Consider the following 25,093-nt stretch of genomic DNA (forward strand, 5'->3'; position numbering starts at 1 on the left):
TTTTATTTTCCTTTAATGAGTCTAGTTGTTTCATTATTTCCTCAGATGTTATCTCAATATTTGTAAAGACTCTCGTCTTGAGTTACCGCCTCTGCTCTCGTTATTACGGCACATGAAGACCATTAACAAATCTACTACATACGATCGGAGAAGAGAGTTATTCAATGAACATTGCTGGGAATTAAATTATTATAAATTATTAAATTATTATTATTATTTCCAAATTATAACCCTTTGGAAGGAAAAAGCACAAGGTTTCGTACAGTCCATCGAAATATATAATCAGGAGAAAGTGACAAGCCATACGACTAAATAGCACTTGGAACGTATCAGGATAAGGAATAGGGATGGGATGGGATGCGGGTAGGGGAGGGTGAAAAAATGGTGCCCAAATTCAATCCCCACGGTTGGGGATTGAACGCCGCCCTGCATGAAGCTAAACCTTCGCTCTACCGTCCAGCCTAAGAGCTTGGGCGCTCGGAAGGAAAAACAACAAGGTTCCGTACAGCCCGTCGAAGGTCGTCACTGCTCAAATTAATCCACATTTTAAAAATTATATTAAATTTAATAAATGAGTTGCAACCGGAGACCAACAAGTGGGGATGACGGTCATTATAACCCCAATAGTCTACATTCTACTCATCACTCATAAGAGTGTACTCATCACTCATAAGAGTGTACTCATCACTCTTATCAAACTAATTATTGACTAGAGTGGAGATAATTTGGACTACATTACTGAGTACTTAATATCCAGAGGAGTCGGGTAAAGGAGTAGCCAGGTTGATGTGGTAGCTGCGAGCGGTCTCAATCATCTTGGAATTGTCATCATGAGTTTATATGTTACGCTGCACAAATAAATCACATTAACATGACGTATCAATGAGAAAATCTGTAAGAGCCATTCACGGCTCCTACAGATTTTCATATATTTTATACTCTTATTCATAATTATTTAAAATATTTTAATACAGCGAAGGAAAATAGCTATGTAAACTCCATTAAGTTAAGTACATTGCTTTAATTATCACTTATAATTAATTTATAAAGGCTGAGAGCGGGTCATCACCAGCCCTAAACACCAGAGATAAGTGACCTTTGACCGACCTTGGCCGGGGAGAAGAGGGCGAGGCAGAGCTGGCCGACCCGGGTGTACAACATCGGACAGTCCCGCTTCTGGTTCTTCAGCGAGGTGTTGACGGCCGTCGTCAGCACTGCCACAATCCCACTGGCTGGGGGCAGGAAGGTTGTGTTATGGTGGTCATGGGGGAGGGCCCCATGTTGCTGGGGGCAGGAACGTTGTGTTATGGTGGTCATGGTGGAGGGCCCCATGTTGCTGGGGGCAGGAAGGTTGTGTTATGGTGGTCATGGTGGAGGGCCCCATGTTGCTGGGGGCAGGAAGGTTGTGTTATGGTGGTCATGGTGGAGGGCCCCATGTTGCTGGGGGCAGGAAGGTTGTGTTATGGTGGTCATGGTGGAGGGCCCCATGTTGCTGGGGGCAGGAAGGTTGTGTTATGGTGGTCATGGTGGAGGGCCCCATGTTGCTGGGGGCAGGAAGGTTGTGTTATGGTGGTCATGGTGGAGGGCCCCATGTTGCTGGGGGCAGGAAGGTTGTGTTATGGTGGTCATGGTGGAGGGCCCCATGTTGCTGGGGGCAGGAAGGTTGTGTTATGGTGGTCATGGTGGAGGACCCCATGTTGCAGGGGGCAGGAAGGTTGTGTTATGGTGGTCATGGGAGAGGGCCCCATGTTGCTGGGGGCAGGAAGGTTGTGTTAAGATGGTCAACGAATTAAGTAATGGTTAGTATCCTGCGCCACAAACATCACTAACAACACTCGTGGGTTAGTATCCTGCACCACAAACATCACTAACAACACTCGTGGGTTAGTATCCTTCACCACAAACATCACTAACAACACTCGTGGGTTAGTATCCTTCACCACAAACATCACTAACAACACTCGTGGGTTAGTATCCTGCACCACAAACATCACTAATAACACTCGTGGGTTAGTATCCTTCACCACAAACATCACTAACAACTTACTCATGTTCATCCCCTCTGGCAGTTTCTTCGGCAGGTTCAGCTTACCCGCTCTCACCATCTGTAGAGGTACAGGGTGTGTTAACCTTGTGCTGCACTGTGTGTGTGTGTGTGTACTCACCTATTTGTACTTGCGGGGGTTGAGCTCTGGCTCTTTGGTCCCGCCTCTAAACAATCACCCACAACTGATGTACAGGTTCCTAAGCCTACTGGGCTCTATCATATCTACATTTGAAACTGTGTATGGAGTTAGCGTCCACTACATCACTGCCTAATGCATTTCACCTGTTAACTACTCTGACACTGAAAAAGTTCTTTCTAACGTAACTGTGGCTCATTTGGATACTCAGTTTCCACTTGTGTCCCCTTGTTCGCGTACCACCCGTGTTAAACAGTTTGTCCTTTTCTACCTGTTAATTCTCCTGAGAATTTTGTAGGTAGTGATCATGTCTCCCCTTACTCTTCTGTCTTCCAGTGTCGTGAGATGAATTTCCCGCAGCCTTTCCTCGTAACTCATGCCTTTTAGTTCTTGAATTAGCTTAGTGGCATACCTCTGAACCTTTTCAAGCTTCGTCTTGTGCTTAACAAGGTACGGGCTCCATGCTGGGGCCGCATACTCCAGGATTGGTCTTACACATGTGGTATACAAGGTTCTGAATGATTCCTTACACAGGTTCCTGAAGGCTGCTCTGATGTTAGCCAGCCTCCGGTATGCCGTAGACGTAAAACTTTTTATGTGGACTTCAGGAGACATGTTTGGTGTGATATCAATTCCTAGATCTTTCTCTCTGTCCGTTCCATGAAGTACTTCATCTCCTATTCTGTATCCTGTGTCTGGCCTCCGGTTTCCACCTCCTAGTTTCATTACTTTGCATTTACTCGGATTGAACTTTAGCAGCCATTTGTTGGACCATTCATTCAGTGTGTCTAGGTCATCATGTAGCTTCCTACTATCATCCTCTGTTTAAATCCTCCTCATAATTTTTGCATCATCAGCAAACAGTGAGAGAAACGATTCTATACCCTCTGGGAGATCGTTAACATATATCAGAAATAGTACAAGTCCAAGGACTGAACTCTGCGGGACTCCACTGGTGACATCTCGCCAGTCTGAGACCTCACCCCTCACAGTGACTCGCTGTTTTCTGTTGCTTTGGTACTCCCTTATCCAATGGAGTACCTTTCCTTTCACTCCTGCCTGTATCTCCAGCTTTTTCACTAGCCTCTTGTGTGGTACTGTATCAAAGACTTTCTGGCAATCCAAAAACTTTGCAGTCTGCCTACCCTTCTCTTTCTTGTCTGGTCTGAATTTTGTTGCCTTTCCGTAGAATTCAATTAATCCTGTGAGGCAGGACTTGCCATCCCTGAACCCATGTTGATGCTGTGTTACAAAGTTCTTTTGCTCCAGATGTTCCACTAGCTTTTTTCGCACAATCTTCTCCATCAGCTTGCATGGAATTCAAGTTAGGGACACTGGTCTGTAGTCAGTGCCTCCTGTATATTCCCGCTTCTTGAATATCGGGACTACATTAGCCGCTTTCCAAATTCTTGGCAGTTCCCTTGTTGCCAGTGATTTGTTATTCACTATGGAGAGTGGCTGGCACAGCGCTTCTGCTCCTTCCTTTAGTATCCAATGGGAGATTCCATCTAGAACTATGCCTTCGTCACATCCAACTCTAGTAAAAGCTTCATTACTTCCCCACTGCTAATCTCAAACTCTTCTAGTGGTTCCTGGTTAACTATTCCCTCTCTTATCTCAGGAATTTCTCCTTGCTCTAAAGTGAAGACCTCCTGGAATTTCTTATTCAGTTCCTCACACACTTCCTTGTCGTTTGTGGTTAATCCGCCTGCCTCGATCCTTAATTTCAATACCTGTTCCTTTACTGTTGTTTTTCTCCTGATGTGGCTGTGCAGCCATTTTGGTTGAGTCTTTGCCTTGCTTGTGATGTCAATTTCGTATTGTCTTTCTGCCTCTCTTCTCATCCTGACATATTCATTCCTGGCACTCTGGTATCTTTCTCAGCTCTTAAGTGTCCTATTATTTCTATAGTTTCTCCATATCCTTTTACTTTGCTGCTTAGCTAGTCTACATCTCTAATTAAACCATGGGTTTCTCAGCTTCATTTCATTGTTTTCCTTTAGGACTGGGACAAACTTGTTTGCTGCTTCCTTGCACTTCTGCGTGATGTAGTCCATCATGTCTTGGGCCGTCTTTACCCTAAGCTCTGTTTTCCCTTATCATATCTGCAAGGAATTTTCTTATCTGCTCATAGTTTCCCTTTGTGAGTGTGTGTGTGTGTATTCACCTAGTTCTATTCACCTAGTTGTGTTTACGGGGGTTGAGCTTTGCTCTTTTGGCCCGCCTCTCAACTGTCAATCAACTGTTTACTAACTACTTTTTTCACACACACACACACACACACACACACACACACACACACACACACACACACACACACACACACACACACACACACACACACACACACACACACACACGCACACACACACGCACACACACACACACACACACACACACACACACACACACGCACACACACACGCACACACACACACACACACACACACACACACACACACACACACACACACACACACACACACACACCCTCGTAGGGGCCTCGTAGCCTGGTGGATAGCGCGCAGGATTCGTAATTCTGTGGTGCGGGTTCGATTCCTGCACGAGGCAGAAACAAATGGGCAAAGTTTCTTTCCCCCTGAATGCCCCTGTTACCTAGCAGTAAATAGGTACCTGGGAGTTAGTCAGCTGTCACGGGCTGCTTCCTGGTGTGTGTGTGTGTGTGTGTGTGGTGTGGAAAAAAAAAAAAAAAAAAAAAAAGTAGTTAGTAAACAGTTGATTGACAGTTGAGAGGCGGGCCGAAAGAGCAAAGCTCAACCCCCGTAAAAACACAACTAGTAAACACACACACACACGCACACACACACACACACACACACACACACACACACACACACACACACACACACACACACACACACACACACACACACACACACACACACACAGAGGTCAGACAGCCGCGGAGGTCAGAAGGGTCTGGGAAGCTCTTGCGTAGCTAGTGAATTGTGGGGAATAATCAGTGTATATGCATATATGAGTGTATATGAGTGATTGAATAACTAGTAAGCTCACTCAAACCACAAGAAAGTGAAGAAAAACAGTAGAAACAGCACCACTGAAAATAAGTGTTGAGTGCATCGTGGTATTGTGAAATTGTGGAGCCGAAATTGTGGAGCCGGAGTGACCTCATCACTAGTGACCTCACCAGCTGTGACGCGGGACGCAGCGACCTCACATCTTGACCAGCCGCGTGGAGTACTTTCTCGCCTGTTTGTGCTGCAGATTGTGCAAGGTATTGAGAAGCGCCTTTTTGGCTAGGTTATTACCGCAATGACAAGATCAGGAAGGGGTTCAAGGTCAATCACCAGCAGGGATGAGGAGGAGGACAGATTTATAGAGAGAGATTAGGAAGGGAAGAGAGGACTGGGAGAGGGAATGTGCTCGGATCACAAACGAATTGGGAAGGATTAATTAACAGCATGGCTAAGGACAGAGGATTAGTAGGGGATGGGTTAGTGACTGCGGCTGGGATGGAGAATTCCCAGGGGACAGACTACCAGCATGACAATGAATTACTGAGGAGACGGTCTATTATAATACATGGATTATTTGAATCTGGAGAACCAACAAGACAAGAGAGAATAGAGACGGAAAAATATGAATTGCATGAGATATTGAGGTGTATTGGAGCAGGAATGGCAGAACACGAGGTGGATATCAGCCGGCGGGTTGGACCTTACAATTGTACCAAGAATAGACCTGTTCTGGTGCAATTCTCCAATGAGGAGGCTGTGGAGTACATAATAAGGAACAAGCATTTACTCAGAGGAAGTGAAACCCATTACAATGTGTTTATAGAGAGGTTTATGACGAAAGATGAGCAAATAGCCCACAAGAATAGATGGCAAGCACGACACCGAACTAGCCTCTCAGGTAGTCTCACCTCCCAGGTCACATCCCAGGTCACCTCCCAGGCCACCTCCCAGGTCACCTCCCAGGTCGCATCCTCCCCAACTCAGCCCTCCTATACCTCCCCCCTGCCTCAGCCCCCCAAAACCCCCCTGCTTCTTCCCCCCAAAACACCCCTGTCCCTTCCACATTTGCACCTCCCCAATGATTCCCCTGCCCCTGCTACATCACACCTGTCAACGACCCCAGTGGGTCAAGCCATACCCTCCCCAAACCCACCTTCCCATCCCCCCTCCCCTACTACCCCTTCCTACTCCCCTGCCCCTTCTACCTCATTGCCTTCAATTCCATCTACTCCATCCCAGCTTTCACTGCACCCCTCTTACACTCACCCCCAAACCCCACCCAACCCTCACCCCTCCTATGCACCTCCAGCCCACATTTAACCCCCGCACCTTGTGACCCCCTAACACCTTCCCCCATCTCCCTCTTCTACCCCAAAACCCCCACTTACCCCCAATTCCCCCCTAACTAATACACCCTCTCTTCCACTCCCAGCACCCATGCTCCATTCTCCTCTCAGCCCTCTGCCCTCAATATCCCTCTCCCCCCCAACCTCTCAACCTCTATCTGACTCTCAGTCTCACTCTATTTCTCAACCCCCCTATGCTTTTCAGACCCCTAACTTTCAGACCCATTATGCCCTTCCTACCCCCCTAGATGCCCAGACCCCAATCGCCTACCAGGCACTCCCAAGCACCCCCCTAGCACCCCCATTCACCCCCACAGCCCCCACTCGCCCCCCAGACACCCCCGAGTTCCCCCCAGACCCCCAGTGAAAGGGGGAATTCTGACACCCGAGTTTCCAAGAAGAGTCTCAAGGTTTGGTACACCAATGCTGATTGGGTAGCCAATAAAGCAGAAGAGATAAAAGAAAGAGTTAGTGAGGCAGACCCAGACATAGTGGCAATAGTGGAAACTAAAATAAATGGCATGATCTCGGATGCAATCTTTCCAGAGGGGAACCAGGTGATAAGAAAAGAAAGGACACAGAGACAGGGAGGAGGAGTGGCACTCCTAATAAAGCGGAAATGGAAGTTTGATGAGCTGGAAAATCTGGGTACCAATGAAAGCACGAGCTTCATACATGGAACTCTGACAGTGGATGGGAAGAAGATTGTAATCTTGTTACTCTACAATCCCCCACCAAACAGTAGAAGGCCCAGGCAGGAGTACGAGGACAGCAACAAGACATGTATAGATGAACTGCAGAGGGCAGCAACTATAGCACATAGAATGAGAGCGAAGCTGCTGGTCATGGTGGACCTAAATCACGGAGAGATAGATTGGGAAACGAGGAATCCCCATGGCGGGGAGGAGACCTGGGGAGCGAAGCTGGTAGGCGTTATTGACAGGAATTTTCTAACACAGCATGTGAAGGAAGATACTAGGGAAAGAGGAGGGGATACGCCCAGCCTATTAGATCTCATTTTCACCCAGAATGTAGAAGACATCGAGCAGTTGGAACATGAAATACCACTAGGAGCCAGTGACCATTGTGTCCTAGTCTTTGACTACATGATGGAGCTTAAAATTGTGACCAAAGGACAAGAGGTCCGGGAAAGGAGACTTGATTACAGAAAAGGGGACTACAAAAGGATAAGGGACTACCTTGGAGAAGTGCAGTGGGAGGAAGAACTTAGAGGAAAAACAGTGCAAGGTATGATGAACCAAGTCATATTGAAATGCAAGGAGGTTGAAGAGAGATTTATTCCAACAATAAAGGAAAAAAGCAGGAGGGAATATAATAACCCATGGTTTAATAGACAGTGTCAGGAAGCAAAGGTGAGAAGCAGGAGGGAGTGGAGGAAGTACAGAAGACAAAGGACAGAGGACAACAGGATTAGATGTAACAGAGCTAGGAATGATTACATTTTTTTTTTTATAGTTAGGGCTAACAAATAAATACAGTTTTGATATTCCTAGAGTACGACTTAATCAAACTAGAAATGCTCTACAAATCAAGGGACCCAGATTGTGGAATGACCTTCCCAACCATGTTAAAGACTGTACCTCTCTCAACCAGTTTAAGATAAAAACGAAGCTATACCTAATAAATTCCCTGTAACCTACCTTACCCCTCTATTGTCAACCAATGTCTGTTTTTTTTAAAGAGCGCTGTTTGTCGACAGAATTGTATTTGTGGTGCTTTTTCATCTATGTTTTCATTCCATGTTTTCATTTTACTCTTTATGCTCAATTAGTATTAAGCTTTAGTCATTTAAGATTTTCATGCCCGAAACGCTTTGCGTAATAGTGGCTTTAGGCATTGTATGTACTAGCCCTAACTATAAATCCATCACTCTCTGTAAAATCTCTTTTATGTATGTACCTTACCTAAATAAACATTTTGATTTTTTTTTGTTTTACTAACATAAGACGAGTGTCGGAAAGAAATTATGAGAATGATATTGCAGTCAAAGCGAAAAAGCAACCTAAACTACTACATAGCCATATAAGAAGGAAGATGTCGGTAAATGACCAAGTGACAAGACTGAGGAAAACAGAAGGGGCATATACAGAAAGCGACAAGGAAATCTGCGAGGTACTGAATGCAAAATTCCATGGAGTGTTCACAACCGAGCCTGAGCAGCTCCCATTGTTAGAAGCGATTACCCTAGTTGAAAGACTATCAGATATAGAGGTGACAGCAGAGGAGGTAATGAAACAGTTGACAACACTGGATGCAAATTATATGATAAATTCTATGATAAAGTAACAAGGATAAGGCATGAGTCACTTATGTCGGGAGAATTGCCCAGTTGCTGGAAGGAGGCAAATGTCGTACCGATTTTCAAGAAAGGTGATAGAGAGGACGCACTTAACTAGAGACCCGTATCACTGACAAGCATCCCCTGCAAAATACTTGAAAGAATAATTAGGCTAAAACTTGTTGAGCACCTGGAGAGCATTGGGTTTGTAAACAAGCACCAACATGGGTTCTGGACAGGGAAATCATGCCTAACAAACCTTTTAGAATTCTATGATAAAGTAACAAGGATAAGGCAGGACAGAGAAGGCTGGGCAGACTGCATATTTCTTGACTGCCAAAAGGCCTTTGATACAGTACCGCACATGAGACTGCTATACAAACTTGAGAGGAAGGCAGGAGTAAGCAGAAAGGCCCTAGTATTGGTGAAGAACTACCTAACAGGAAGGAGCCAGAGGGTAATGGTAAGGGGCGAGAAGTCGGACTGGCGAACAGTAACAAGTGGAGTACCTCAAGGATCGGTGCTGGGACCAATCCTCTTTCTAATTTACGTAAATGATATGTTTACAGGAGTGGAATCATACATGTCAATGTTTGCGGATGACGCAAAATTAGTGAGAAGAGTTGTGACAGACGAGGATTGTAGGATCCTCCAAGAGGACTTAAACAGGTTGCAGAGATGGTCAGGGAAATGGCTACAGGAGTTTAACACCAGTAAATGTAAAGTTATGGAAATGGGATCAGGTGATAGAAGACCAAAGGGACAGTACACAATGAAGGGGAACAGCCTACCTGTAACGATTCGAGAAAGAGACCTGGGAGTGGATGTGACACCTAATCTAACTCCTGAGGCACATATAAATAGGATAACGACAGCAGCGTACTCTACACTGGCGAAAATTAGAACTTCATTCAGAAACCTAAATGAGGAGGCTTTTAGGGCGCTTTACACTGCCTACTTGAGACCCGTCTTAGAGTATGCCGCGCCATCATGGAACCCCCACCTGAAGAAACACATAAAGAAACTGGAGAAGGTCCAGAGGTTTGCGACGAGGCTTGTCCCAGCGTTACGAGGGATGGGATATGAAGAGCGTCTGCAAGAACTGAACCTTACGACATTAGAGAAAAGAAGGGAGAGAGGAGATATGATAGGGACATATAAAATACTCAGAGGAATTGACAAAGTGGAAATAGATGAAATGTTCACACATAATAATAACAGAACGAGGGGACATGGGTGGAAACTGGAAACTCAGATGAGTCACAGAGATGTTAGGAAGTTTTCTTTTAGCGTGAGAGTAGTGGAAAAATGGAATGCACTTGGGGAACAGGTTGTGGAAGCAAATACTATTCATACTTTTAAAACTAGGTATGATAGGGAAATGGGACAGGAGTCATTGCTGTAAACAACCGATTGCTGGAAAGGCGGGATCCAAGAGTCAATACTCGATCCTGCAAGCGCAAATTAGGTGAGTACAAATTGTGAGGGAGTCTAGATTCCCTCAGCTAGTTTTCCTAGTTTCTAGATTGGGCTAGTCGCTCTAAAAACTGAAGCTTTCAAACTAACATATACTTGTGGGGTGTTGAATGAAAGCTTATGTTAAGGACTGTCGGTTGGGACTGGTTAGAAGTCTGTGATTGCTCTGTAGAGAGAATTACAGAAATTTTCCTGTTTCTGTGAAATAGGATGAGGAGGATACTTGACTAAAACCGTTAGAGGTGGGGGGTGAGTGGGGTGAACGTTGCCCCCCCCCCCAACATGTGAGACATCACGCCATTGTCTTTAGGCCTCCCCCTCTTTGTGACGTCACGGGACGCTCGAGGGTGAGTGAGCGTGTGATTGGAGTAGGCAAGTGTGCTCCAAGCCGAGTTTTGGCGCGAAGAGCTGTGATTGGGAGCGGCACGAGGGAGCCGTGCCGGCTTTGGGCTGATTGGTCAAGACAAAGTAGGGAGGAGATATGGGCATTTTGAGTTTCCCTAGCCCGGGAAATCGTCAGTCTGAGCAGGGTAGCAGGTGGACGAGGACGTGTCTGGGTGGAGGGGGGGAGTTTTCCCCCTCCACTCTCGTTAATCACGGACGTTACCGTGTTAACTAGCAGGGATGGCACCCCTGCTATCCCTGGTTGTGTCTAGGGCCAATTTTCGTGAAATTTGAGGGCCGACGATTTACGGAAGGAACAGTAAAAAGCTAAAGAGACAGTTGACAGTGTTCACCCATGAGGCAGCTGGCAGAGCCTCATGGTGTAACAGGTGGGTCGAGTATCCTGTCTAGTGTTGTATGGACAATGGACAATCGGTGGTATTATGGGCAGTGTAATTGAGTGTGATATTACAGGCCCCTGTTGGATTTTTTGTATTCCACCTGGCGGCGGCCATGTGGTGACGCCGCCGGCCATTGTCACCCCAGTGTAGAGCAAGGCAGGCTCTAGTTTGCTGGAGTTGTGGGCGATTCCTCAAGCACGTGTGTATGCCCGGGGGGCCACCCCGGCCACCCGCCGCATGGCCCGGCCACATGGCCCGGCCACATGGCCTGGCTACCCCACCCGCCTGCCCGCGCGCCGGCCACCCACCCAGGCCACCCGCGCTGCCCAACCCCCACCCCACCCCTCGCGCCAGCTCAGCCGGGTGGGGTGCTATGACGTCATGCGCTACCCGTGGCCACCCCCCTTAGGGCCACGCGGTGGCCACATGCCTTGGCCACTTTCCCGGGACAGCCTAGGGCCACATCTTGTCGACGCATGAGGAGCAAGCTAAGTGTTGACAGCTAGGATGGTAGTGACCTGGGAAATGAGAAAAAAAATAAGGAGAGAAAGACGTGAGTACTATTATCATTGTGTACAGTGTGATGAGTACCGGTGGAAATTCCCAGTAAGAGTTGTCTCAGAGCCTCGCCAGGCTAGAGAAGCAGCTGAGAGACAGTTGTTTGTAGCACGTCCAGGTGACTGGTAGGGCGGTACCTGGAGATACATGTTATACACGGGACCACACTGTAGTATCATAATGTATATATATGTAGGCTGACTCGAGTATGTAACCGGTCAGTGTAGAGATTTACCATATAAGTGATCCAGCCTGTCGATTCTATATAATCGTTCAGACTGAATTAATGCCCTAGAGTACCGTATATAAATTATAATCATTAGAGGTAGGCAGGCCAGGTTGCAGGGAAGTCAGTGGGGACCCCTGAGGTCTGTGTAGTTAGTTACATTTACCTGATGATATAATTTGCATTGATTATGTGAATGCCATTTCTATGTGTTCATTTGCATGTTTATGTACTGTGTTGTGTGGTGAGTCAGTAGATGTGATTGCTGACTGATTGCCTAATGATGTCATTAACATGTGGGGTATGCTGACGGCATCATTATGTTGCAGGTTTGTGCAGTATTGTTATCAGTTTATATGATATTATTGCCCTAGGAACTGTGTTGAGGGTTTAAGGGACCTCTTGGATTATTCAGGGGAATTCACAGTACTTAATGAGAGCAGGCAATTGATGGGTTAATTGCCTTGCTGAGGTAAGTGTGTGTGTTCACAGAAGTCCTTTGCAATGGGTGCAAGATAAGGGGGGGGGGGGCAGTAATATTGGTATACTCTTGTGTGTTGCACAACCGTGTGTCATTATTGTGTGGGCACAGTAATTAACGAGTTGCAGTAGCCGCAACCATATGTGGGCAGTGCAATTATATTGTTGCATGCCATTGTAGTGTGACCTATATAATGCTGGGGTTACTTTGTTTCTTTAAGTTGTGTTGAGGACTTAAAGATTCAGTGAGTTAATAATTGGGGAATTAACTGGATAAGGGGTGCACACTTATTGTGGAGTGAGTGAGGGCTGTTATGAGAGAGAACAGCATTGAGCTTGAGTGAGATACGTCTCGGGAGCAATTAATTGTCCGTGTGACAACTAATTGACCACTCTAGCTAATTATGTAATTAGCCTTCTCATCATGAATTCACGTAGTGGGAGAGGATCTGTCAGAGGCTGTCAGTATTTGTTTTAACTTAATTTGCTCGAGACTAATTACCTTTCTGGGGTATAGCAATTAGTGGCTCAGGTTAATTAGTGGAGTAATTAACATTGGAGAGCTCCGATGACTCGGTAAAGCGAGGTCATGGAGCTAGCATAAATCGTTGTATTAATCATATCCTGTCTGAGGACAGTGGATTAGTGGCACATCTTGTTAATTAGGGTAATTAACTCCTTTCCCGTGAATTCACGGTGTTTGATGAGACCTGCTTAGGCAGTGCGGAGTGAGATGTATTTATGGATGATTAATTATCGGTCCTGGTGACAGTTAATTAATTGCTCAGAATTAATTAGGGAATTAATTAGGGTAATTAACACTCACTAGTAAATTTTTGACACAGACTGTTGAGAAGCTACCAAGTTAGGGTAGGTTTAGTTAACGTAACTCAATAGGGATGTAATTAGTGGTCCGTTTGACCTTAATTGAGAATTACTCACTGAATACTTGCAAGAAGTCAAGTGTGATGTAATATAAGTTTGAGTTATTGTTAACAAGAGAGACAAGTGTTAATGATTAACGTAGAGTATCATCATGATGTTGTCTAGTGTGAGACAATTGTTTGTGATTACCGTAGTACTTTGTTGCTGACTGCTGCGATCAGTCAATTAACGTAATTAATCACTTAAGGCAATTTCTTTTGGTTGTCGTCTGGTGACGAGAGTAGAGTAATCTAGGGATTTGTGGAGCTGTGTCCCAGAATCCCGCCTTGCCTGTCTTTGTTACTGTTTACAACAGGGCAACTTCTTGTAGGGAGTTGCAAAGAGGGTTCACACTGGGTTGTGATAGGGGGGGTCACTGTTGGACTACCCGCCTAGTTACGTGAGTCTCTCCTGGGGGGCGGGAGGACCCCTAAGTTTGTGATTATAGTAGCTGTCAGGGGAAACCGAGACACTATTGATTGCATGCTTGTGTCTTCAGTGGATATCCTTCATTTGTTCAATTAGATCATGTTGTCAGCCCGAAGTGTCAGCAAGATGGAGCCTGCTGTCACTTCTCGAGGGGCTGTTGAATAGCTGTGTTGCAAATGCCACTGGTTGGGCAATAACGTAACCATTCGCTGTGGTGTAACTTAGTCTGTGATATTTTTCTTTGTTTTGTAATATTGCGTCATCAGTGGGCACACCTGTGTTCAGGTTAGTTCAGTATGCAGCCTCACAGCAAGGGTTGCTATTTACCTGTTTGTTATCGTGCCACTGGATGGACATTAACGTAATGTAAACTCGGTAATGTAGTAGTTAGTCTCTTGTTATTAATAAATTGTTATGTTATAGAAAACGGTCTTTGATGTCAACCCTTCAACCATATTATTCCACCATATTTCTGCATATTATTATTAAATGTTGTTGTGATCTTGATATGACGGCTGTTCTTGGGAATTCGAATTCCAATTCATAGCGCCACATCAAATATAAATATTTGATTGTGAGAACCCGTCGGTTACCCTTTATTAGTTTTAACGTCCTGTTTAACTAGGAGGAGCCAGCGGCCTATTGTGGACAGGTTTTCACCCCTGGTGGTGGAGGCCTGGCGGTTTGCTCCCGCTTTTCCTTTTTTCTACTGGACTCATGCTTAACTGCCGTGAGCAGACTTTAAACTTGTAGTCCACCTCCTAAGGGAGGTAGGCGTAGAAAAAAATCTCACACAAATTAGGTGAGTACACACACACACACACACACACACACACCAGGAAGCAGCCCATGACAGCTGACTAACTCCCAGGTACCTATTTACTGCTAGAAAACAGGGGGTATTCTGGGTGAAAGAAACTTTGCACCTTTGTTTGAGCCTGGTGCGGGAATCGAACCTTCGCCACAGAATTACGAGTCCTGCGCGCTATCCACCAGGCTACCAGGCCCCCTGGTGTGTGTGTGTGTGTGTGTGTGTGTGTGTGTGTGTGTGTGTGTGTGTGTGTGTGTGTGTGTGTGTGTGTGCGGGGTGTGTGTGTGCGGTGTGTGTGTGTGTGTGTGTGTGTGTGTGTGTGTGTGTGTGTGTGTGTGTGTGTGTACTCACCTAATTGTGCTTGCGGGGGTTGACCTTTGGCTCTTTGGGCCCGCCGATGTGTGTGTGTGTGTGTGTGTGGGGTGTGTGTATGTGTGTGGGGTGTGTGTGTGTGTGTGTGTGGGATCTGTACTCACCTAGTTGTACTCACCTAGTTGTGTTTGCGGGGGTTGAGCTCTGGCTCTTTGGTCCCGCCTCTCAACCGTCAATCAACAGGTGTACTAGTTCCTGAGACTATTGGGCTCTATCATATCTACACTTGATACTGTGTATGGAGTCAGCCTCCACCGCATCACTTCCTAATGCATTCCATTTGTCAACCACTCTGCCACTAAAAAAGTTCTTTCTAATATCTCTGTGGCTCATTTGGGCACTCAGTTTCCACCTGTGGCCCCTAGTGTGTGTGCCCCTTGTGTTAAACAGCCTGTCTTTATCAGCCCTGTCGATTCCCTTGAGAATCTTGAATGTGGTGATCATGTCCCCCCTAACTCTTCTGTCTTCCAACGAAGTGAGGTTTAATTCCCGTAGTCTCTCCTCGTTGCTCATACCTCTCAGCTCGGTGTATGGTGTGTGGTGTGTGTGTGTGTGAAGGGTGTGTGGTGTGTGTGTGTGTGAAGGGTGTGTGGTGTGTGTGTGTGTGTGTGTGTGTGTGTGTGTGTGTGTGTGTGTGTGTGTGTGTGTGTGTGTGTGTGTGTGTGTATATGTGTGTGTGTGTGTGTGTGTGTGTGTGTGTGTGTGTGTGTGTGTGTGTGTGTGTGTGTGTGTGTGTGTGTGTGTGTGTGTGTGTGTGTGTGTGTGTGTGTGTGTGTACTCACCTAGTTGTCAGCTAGTTGTGCTTGCGGGGGTTGAGCTCTGGCTCTTTGGTCCCTCCTCTCAACCGTCAATCAACAGGTGTACAGGTTCCTGAGCCTATTGGGCTCTATCATATCTGCACATGAAACTGTGTATGGAGTCAGCCTCCACCACATTACTTCCTAATGCATTCCATTTGTCAACCACTCTGACACTAAATAAGTTCTTTCTAATATCTCTGTGGCTCATTTGGGCACTCAGTTTCCACCTGTGGCCCCTAGTGCGTGTGCCCCTTGTGTTAAATAGCCTGTCTTTATCAACCCTGTCGATTCCCTTGGTGTAACACGGGGAGGGTGTTCTCGAATTATCTTTCCTACCTTTTCCCCCTCTCTCCGTATTCTTACTTTTTATTCTCTATCAAGGGACTCCAAAACATTTACTAAAGCCGACTCCACGCCACGTGGTCCTAAGACGATTGACCGACTTAGGATTCTACAACCCGTATGACGTGACATAGGCTCTGAGCAAAACCCTAGAGTCGCCTCCGCCGCCACCACCAGACCAGTAACACTGAACAATGATCGAGGTCTGGATCGATCATGCTAATTAATCAACCTTGGGGCTTGATCCCCACTAGTAGTTTATAACCTCGGATCTTAAGTGTGGAATTAATTCACAATCAACGGTAAAGATGACTTCCGATTTGGTGTTAGAATCGGCGCCCAATTCAACTCTGCCTCGTAGGGACCACGTGACCAGCACAAATTCATATACATATAACAAACACATGGAAATAATGAAAATGCAATTTTCTAGCTAATTAATTTATTAAAAGAAAAACTAAAACAAAATCTAAATGATTATCACTCCCTACTTGAACACTCCCTAATTGACCAGATCGGCAATGAATTGGCTATCCCTATAAATAACAATAGCAACTATACCTCTATGTTGACCAGCTCAGATGTTGAGGCTGGTCTTGGGGGAGAGGTAAGATGGTTGACCTCTCCCAGTTGGTCTCGAGTCCACACTAAACTGTCCTCTCTCTGATCTTCCCCAGACTAGAGCATTGTATTGTTCCGCATCGCTTACCAAGTACTTAGCAAGGTTTAAGTTATAACAATTAACCTCTGTTGTACTTAATTAATCCAGATTGGTTGAATTATTTTAACTGAAGTTAAATTACACAAGCATCTAACGGCAGAGCTGTTCCCGATCACCAAATGGCTATTTGACCTTTGAGAAATAGTGGACATGTCAACTCTGATGACCTATGACCGCTGGTCACTTTGCCTTACAACTTAGATCTGGTTCGTACCGTCACTGATGGTGACTTAACTCAAGTCTCCTAATAATTAGAATACTCTTGGCACTATAACCAGGAATATTATACAATACCATTTTAATACAAAATGAATAAAGGCTAATTTCTCTAAATAAGTGAATGCTATAGAATGGTTCATTTTACAAAACTATGAACAAAGATGTCCGCCATTATTTTCACCGCGAATTCCCTGGGGTCAGGTCCCGGGTCACCACGCAGGTCCAGCTTCCCATTCTCTTTTGTCGATAAACCATTCTGGATAATTCTTACAACCAGCCTAGTTTGTTACATTGGGAATCTTGAATGTTGTGATCATGTCCCCCTAACTCTTCTGTCTTCCAACGAAGTGAGGTTTAATTCCCGTAGTCTCTCCTGGTACCTCATACCTCTCAGCTCGGGTACTAGTCTGGTGGCAAACCTTTGAACCTTTTCCAGTTTAGTCTTATGCTTGACTAGATATGGACTCCATGCTGTTGCCGCATACTCCAGGATTGGTCTGACATATGTGGTATATAATGTTCTGAAAGATTTCTTACACAAGTTTCTAAAGGCCGTTCTTATGTTAGCCAACCTGGCATATGCTGCTGATGTTATCCTCTTGATATGAGCTTAAGGGGACAGGTGTAGCGTGATATCAACCCCCAGGTCTTTCTCTCTCTCTGACTCTTGAAGTATCTCATCCCCCAAATGATACCTTGTATCTGGTCTCCTGCTTCCTACCCCTATCTTCATTACATTACATTTGCATGGGTTAAACTCTAACAGCCATTTGTTCGACCATTCCTGCAGCTTGTCCAGGTCTTCTTGAAGCCTCAAGCTGTCCTCCTCTGTCTTAATCCTTCTCATAATTTTGGCGTCGTCAGCAAACATTGAGAGGAATGAGTCTATACCCTCTGGGAGATCCTTTACGTATGTCAGAAACAGGATAGGTCCAATCACAGAGCCCTGTGGGACTCCACTGGTGTCTTCACGCCATTCTGAGATCTCTCCCCTCACTGTAACTCTCTGCTTCCTATTGCTTAGGTACTCCCTTATCCACTGGAGCTCCCTACCAGTTACTCCTGCCTGTTTCTCCAGCTTATGCATCAACCTTTTATGGGGTACTGTGTCAAAGGCTTTCCGACAGTCCAAAAAAATGCAGTCCGCCCATCCTTCTCTTTCTTGCTTAATCTTTGTCACCTGATCGTAGAATTCTATCAAGCCTGTAAGGCAAAATTTACCCTCCCTGAACCCATGTTGATGGGTTGTCACGAAGTCTCTTCTCTCCAGATGTGTTACTAGGTTTTTTCTCACAATCTTCTCCATCACTTTGCATGGTATACAAGTTAAGGACACTGGCCTGTAGTTCAGTGCCTCTTGTCTGTCACCCTTTTTGTATATTGGTACTACATTAGCAGTCTTCCATATTTCTGGTAGGTCTCCCATTTCCAGTGACCTACTATACACTATGGAGAGTGGCAAGCAAAGTGCTCCTGCACACTCTTTCAATACCCATGGTGAGATTCCGTCCGGCCCAACAGCTTTTCTCACATCCAGCTCCAATAGGTGCTTCTTGACCTCATCTCTTGTAATTTCAAACCTTTCCAAGGTCACCTGGTTTGCTGCCACCTCTTCTAGCGCCGTGACTTCTCCCTGTTCTATTGTAAAGACCTCCTGGAACCTTTTGTTGAGTTCTTCACACACCTCTTTGTCATTCTCTGTGTACCTGTCCTCACCCACCCTAAGTTTCATCACCTGTTCCTTCACTGTTGTCTTCCTCCTGATGTGACTGCACTTTGGTTCGGTCTTGGCTTTATTAGCTATATCATTTTCATTCCTTTTCTCAGCTGCTCTTCTCACACTAATATACTCGTTCCTGGTTCTCTGGTATCTCTCTCTACTTTCTGGTGTTCTGTTATTACGGAAGTTCCTCCATGCCCTTTTGTTCAGCTCCTTTGCTTTCATACATTCCCAATTAAACCACGGATTCTTCCTTTGCTTCTCTGTTTTTTTCCTGTCGGGCTGGGACAAACCTGCTTTCAGCCTGCTGACATTTTTGGGTGACATAGTCCATCATGTCTTGTACGGACTTGGTTCCGAGTTCTGTGTCCCAATGTAAATCCCATAGGAATTTATTCATCTCCTCATAGTTTCCCTTTCTGTAAGCCAGCCCTTTGTTTCCCAGTTCTTTTTTATGGGTGATAATTCCTAGCTCAACCAGGTACTCAAAGCTCAATACACTATGATCACTCATTCCCAAGGGGGCTTCCAACTTAACTTCCCTTATATCCGACTCATTTAGGGTAAATATCAGATCAAGCAAGGCTGGTTCATCCCCTCCTCTCATTCTTGTCGGTCCCTTGACGTGTTGACTTAGAAAATTTCTTGTTGCCACATCCAGCAGCTTAGCTCTCCATGTGTCCGGGCCTCCATGTGGGTCTCTGTTCCCCCAATCTATCTTCCCATGGTTGAAGTCTCCCATGATTAGTAGTCTGGATCCGTTCCTGCTAGCCACAGAAGCTGCTCTCTCTATTATATTGATGGTGGCCAAGTTGTTTCTATCATATTCCTGTCTGGGTCTTCTGTCATTCGGTGGGGGGTTATATATGACTACTACTATAGTTTTCTGTCCTCCAGTTGCTATGGTGCCTGATATGTAGTCACTGAAACCTTTACAGTTCTGAATTTACCATCTCTTCAAAACTCCAACCTTCTCTTAGTAGCAAACCTTCACCACCTCCTCCTCTCTTTTCTCTCTCTTTCCTCACTACATAGTAGCCCCTGTGGAAACACTGCGTTTGTTATAGTTTTCGTTAGCTTTGTTTCTGTGAGGGCTATTATGTCTGGGTTTTCTTCTAGTGCCCATTCTCCGAGTTCACTTGTTTTATTTGTAATCCCATCTATGTTAGTGTACATTGCCTTGAAGCTCACTTTCTTCTGTTCTTTTTCTTGTCCCTTTCTTGGCGAGCATTCTGCTGGTGTGGGAAGCTGTTCCATGGGTGAGAAGATCTGTGAGGTGGTTTGCAGGGTCTCAGGGTCTCTCTTGGGGTAGGGGGTGGGGGTTTAAGGGAAGTGGGGGACAGGTAAGGTGTGGGTTAAGGAGATAGGAGGGACATGGAAGATATGGGGTGAGGGGGGGGGGGAGGAGGGTGTGGGATGAAGAGGGAGGGGAGACAGGGAGGAAAGGTGGGAGGGGGGACATGACGGAAATGGGGAAGGGGTGACAGGGTCAGAATGGGGTGGGGGGGGAGGAGGGAGGGTTGGGTGGGGGCAGGTAGGGTGAGGGGAAGGGAGGGTTTCTATGCAGAGGGGGGTGGTGGTGTTGCCCTCCCCTCTGGTGTTGCTGGGATGCTGGTCTTGGGTTCCCCTCTTGTCTCTGGGACTGTTGTGTTGGGGGCTGTTATTTCCTTGTTTGCTTCTCTCTCCCTGCACTTCCTCCTTGCCTCTGCTGCCCTGGCTCTCTCCTCCTTCATCCTGTCCCGCAGCAGGAATACTTTTTTGTATCCCTCCACATGCTGCAGACGACTTTTCCTTTCGAGAATACCGTCCTAGATGGTTTCGTTTGTAAACACCTCCTTTACAAGTCGGTTTCTGTCCTTGTTGTACCAGCCCAGCTTGAAAACCTTCTCAATGTTTTCTTCAGCCCCTTCCACCTGTAACCTCTTCAGTAACCCATGTACTGCCTCTCTATCCTTGCTATTCCATTCTTGCCTGTTGGATCCTTCCTGTTCTTTGATGCCTACAACTACCACTGATCTTTTTCTCTCCAGCAGCTGAGTGGTGCACCTTGCTGCTTCCTGTGAGGTAGCAGCTTGCATGGCTACCTCTCTCACTGTGGCCATTGCTTCTGAGCTCTTTTTCAGTATGTACGCAAATGTTTCAGGTACAGAGGCATTTCCTTCCAATGTAACATTCCCACCTTCCCTTTGGATGATAATCTGATGCTCGGTCTCTTTATTTTTCCTTGTGAGGGATTTGATCTCCTCCTTTGCTGATGTCAGCTCACTTTGCAGGTTGTTAATTGTAATCCTCATTTCATGCATCTCCTTCCTGAATTCCTCCAGAACTTGGGTTAACATTTCTTTCGTTTGGTCACTCTGGCTGTTTCCTGTGTCCCTGTTGCGTCCTCCTGCCATTTTGCCCCTTGTCAAGAGAGAGAGCAAGAGTGCAAGAGAAAGAGAGAGCTAGAGAGAGCAAGAGAGCAAGAGAGAGAGAGCAAGAGAAAGAGAGAGAGAGAGCAAGAGAGAGCAAGAGAGAGAGAGAGAACAAGAGAGAGAGAGCAAGAGAGAGAGAGAGAGAGAGAGAGAGAGAGAGAGAGAGAGAGAGAGAGAGAGAGAGAGAGAGAGAGAGAGAGAGAGAGAGAGAGAGAGAACGTGCGTGTGCGTGTGTGCACGTGGGATGTGGGTTAAGAGGATGTGTGGTGTTGTCTGCAGATTACGGCAGGTAAGAGAGGGGGAAAGAGAAGGGTGGATTATGAATGAGGATTTTATCCCCTTTCCACGAAAGGTGTTAATCCCTTCTAGCCTGACTGGACGTATATGTGAGTGCGTGCATGTGCGTGTGTTTGTTTTTGCGTGTGCGTTCGTGTGAGCTTGCAAACGTACGTGTGCGTGTGTTACGGGGGTCCCGTAATATGTCAACCGCTACCCAAATTGAGCCAATTTGATATTTTAAATGTATCTGATATACTGAACAAGAATGATACTATTTTACCTCGCACTGTACACCTGATTAATTAACCAGAGAGGGGTACATACCAGTCTTCCTTTCCGCTCACACAACTAGATGAGTATGATGATGTATGGTTGACGGTGCCGTCGTCGCCTTCCACTTGGTGATTCACTAAGTGCTAGTAGATTGATGATGGCGGTTCTTCTCTATCTACACAAAGCTCTGGAGTCAGTCACTGTATCGTTGTGTTACAATTCACTAATTTACTTTACCACTGATCACAGTCACCACCCAACAAACACAATCCTGTGTGTGTGTGTGTGTGTGTGTGTGTGTGTGTGTGTGTGTGTGTGTGTACTCACCTAGTTGAGCTTTGGCTCTTTGGTCCCGCCACTCAATTGTCAATCAACTGGTGTACAGATTCCTGAGCCTACTGGGCTCTATCATATCTACACTTGAAATTGTGTATTGAGTCAGCCTCCACCACATCACTGCCTAATGCATTCCAGCTGTTAGGTACTCTGACAATAACAAAATTCTTTCTAATATCTTTGTGGCTCATTTGAGCACTAAGTTTCTACCTGTGTCCCCTGGTTCGTATTCCACCCGCGCTAAAGAGTTTGTCTTTGTCCACCCTGTCAATTCCATTGTATATTTTGTAGGTGGTTATCATGTCTCCCCTTACTCTTCTGTCTTCCAGGGACGCGAGTTTCAGCTCCTTTAGCCTTTCCTCTTAGCTCATACCTCTCAGTTCCGAGACAAGTCTGGTGGCATACCGCAGAATCTTCTCTAACTTTGTCTTGTGTTTAACTAGGTATGACTCCAAGCTGGAGCTGCATATTCCAGGATTAGTCTGACATAAGTTGCATACAGGGTACTGAACGATTCCTTACATAAGTTTCTGAAGGCAATTCTTATGATGGCCAGTCTAGCATATGCCGTTGATGATATCCTTTTGATGTGGGCCTTTGGGGACAGATTCGGTGTGATATCAACCCCAGATCTTTCTCTCTATTTGACTCTTGCAGGATTTCACCTCCCAGATGGTACCTTGTCTTCAGCCTTCTCCTCCCTTCGCCTAATTTCATTACTTTACACTTTCCTGAGTTGAACTTTAGTATCAATTTTCTAGACCATTACTTCAGCTTGTACAGGTCGTCCTGTAGTCTCTGTCTATCAGCATCTGTCTCGATTCTTCTCATAATTTTTGCATAATCAGCAAACATGGAGAGGAATGAGTCTTTACCAGAGATCGTTTACATATATTAAAAACAGGATGGGTCCCAGTACAGAGCCCTGTGGGACTCCGCTGGTGACATCTCGCCATCCTGATGTCTTCCCCCTCACAGTTACAATACAATACAATACAATACAATACAATTTTATTTAGGTAAGGTACATACATACAATAAATATTTACAAGGATTGTTTGACTTATAGGTATAGCTAGTACATACAATGCCTAAAGCCACTATTACGCAAAGCGTTTCGGGCATAGCCACTATTACGCAAAGCGTTTCGGGCATTTCGGGCAAGCAAAGCGTTACTCACTGTTTCCTGTTTAGATACTCCCTTATCCACTGGAGCACCTTATCTTTTACTGCTGCCTGTTGTTCTAACTTTCGTAACAGCCTTTTATGGAGTACTGTGTCAAAAGCTTTCTGATAGTCCAAGAAAATGCAGTCTGCCCACCTTTCTCTTTCTTGCCTAATTTTTGTTGCTTGGTCATAGAATTCTATTAAACCTGTGAGGTACGATTTACCATCTCTGAACCCATGCTAGTGGTTTGTTACAAAGCTATTTCCCTCCAGATGCTCTATGAGCGTTTTCCTCACTATCTTCTCCGTCACCTTACATGGTTTCCAAGTTAGAGAAACTGTCCTGTAGTTCATTGCCTCTTGCCTGTCACCCTTTTTGTATATTGGGACTACATTAGCTGCCTTTCAGCTTTCCGGTAGGTCTCCTGTTTCCAGTAACCTGTTATACACCATAGAGAGTGGCATACTTAGTGATTATGCACCATCTTTTAATATGTACGTTGAGATTCGGTCAGGCCTTTGCCACTTTCAGCTCCAACAGATTCCTTTTGACCTCATCACTCGTAAGGTCAAAATCCTCCGAGGTTGCTTGGTTTGCCTCCTCCTCATGTTGTGCAGGGTCTTCTCCTTGTTCTTTTGTGAAGACCTCCTGGAATCTCTTGTCGAATTCTTCACACACCTCCTTGTCATTCTCTGTGTATCTATTCTCCCCTTTTCTCAGTTTCATCCCTTGTTCCTTCACCGTTGTTTTCCTCCTGATGTGGCTGTGGAGCAGTTTTAGTTGGGTCTTAGCTTTACTCGCGATGTCATTTTCATTCTGTCTCTCTGCTTCTCTCCTCACTCTGAGGTACTCATTTCTTGCCCTCTGGTATCTCTCCCTGTTCCTGTTATTCCTGTAGTTTCTCCATGTTCTTTTACTCAATTACTTCGCTGCCTTACATTCCTGGTTGAACCATGGATTCTTCTATTGCTATTTGCTTTTCTCCTTTTGGACCGGGATAAATCTATCTGCAGCTTCCTGGCATTTCTGGGTGACATAGTCTATCAAATCCTATACATTCTTTTCTGTGAGTTATGTTTCCCATGGTATTCCCCTTAGGAAGTTCCTCATCTCATCATATTTTCCTCTTCGGTAGTAAAGTCTTTTCTCTTCCAATCCCATCCTTGGATAGGTAATCCCTACCTCTACCAGATACTCAAATGTCAATACACTGTGGTCACACATTCCTATGGGGGCTTTAAATTTGACATCTCTTATTTCTGACTCATTCAAGGTGAATATCAGGTCGAGTCTAGCTGATTCATCATTGCCTCTCATTCTTGTGGGTTCCCTGACATGTTAGCTCAGAATGTTTCTTGTTGACACTTCCAAGAGTTTAGCTCTCCATGTATCTGGAGAGCTAAACCTCCATGTGGATTCCCATTCTTCCAGTCTATCTTTCCATGGTTGAAATCGTCCATGGTTAGGAGTCTGGAGCCATTCCTGCAGGCAAATGAAGCTGCTCTCTCTCTATTATATTATTGGTTGTCATGTTGTTCCTATCAAACTCCTGTCTAGGTCTTCTGTCATTTAGTGGAGGGTTGTAAATGACCGCCACTATTATCTTAGATCTCCCCATTGTCATAGTTCCTGCTATGTAATCTCTAAATCCATCACAGCCCGGAATTTCCATCTCGACAAAGCTCCAGTCCTTCCTTATCAGCAGGGCCATTCCTCCACCTCCTCTCTCTTCCCTTTCTTTCCTTACTATATAGTAGTCCATTGGAAACACAGGGGCTGTTATGACTCCTGACAATTTTGTTTCCGTGAGTTCTATTACATCTGGGTTTTCTTCCTGCACGCTTTCTGCCAGATCACTTGTTTTATTGGTAAACCCATCGATATTTGAGTACATTACCTTGAAGCTCACTTTCCTATATCCATTTTCACCTTT

The 25,093-nt window shown here is 45.5% G+C and overlaps 1 protein-coding gene across 1 annotated transcript in view; it reads right to left on the bottom strand.

Annotated features, from left to right (window-relative positions):
• LOC123762369 (uncharacterized) overlaps positions 1 to 25,093 on the bottom strand; it is a 131,788-nt gene that overhangs the window by 48,955 nt on the left and 57,740 nt on the right. Inside the window, exons 5-6 of the mRNA XM_069324033.1 lie at positions 2,048 to 2,105; positions 1,108 to 1,232 (exon numbers count right to left, since the gene is read on the bottom strand). Coding sequence (XP_069180134.1) covers positions 1,108 to 1,232; positions 2,048 to 2,105 — 183 coding nt within the window. The remainder of the gene's footprint in view (positions 1 to 1,107; positions 1,233 to 2,047; positions 2,106 to 25,093) is intronic.

This window comes from Procambarus clarkii, chromosome 2, assembly GCF_040958095.1.
Source record: "Procambarus clarkii isolate CNS0578487 chromosome 2, FALCON_Pclarkii_2.0, whole genome shotgun sequence".
Classification (NCBI taxonomy): Eukaryota; Metazoa; Arthropoda; class Malacostraca; order Decapoda; family Cambaridae; genus Procambarus; species Procambarus clarkii.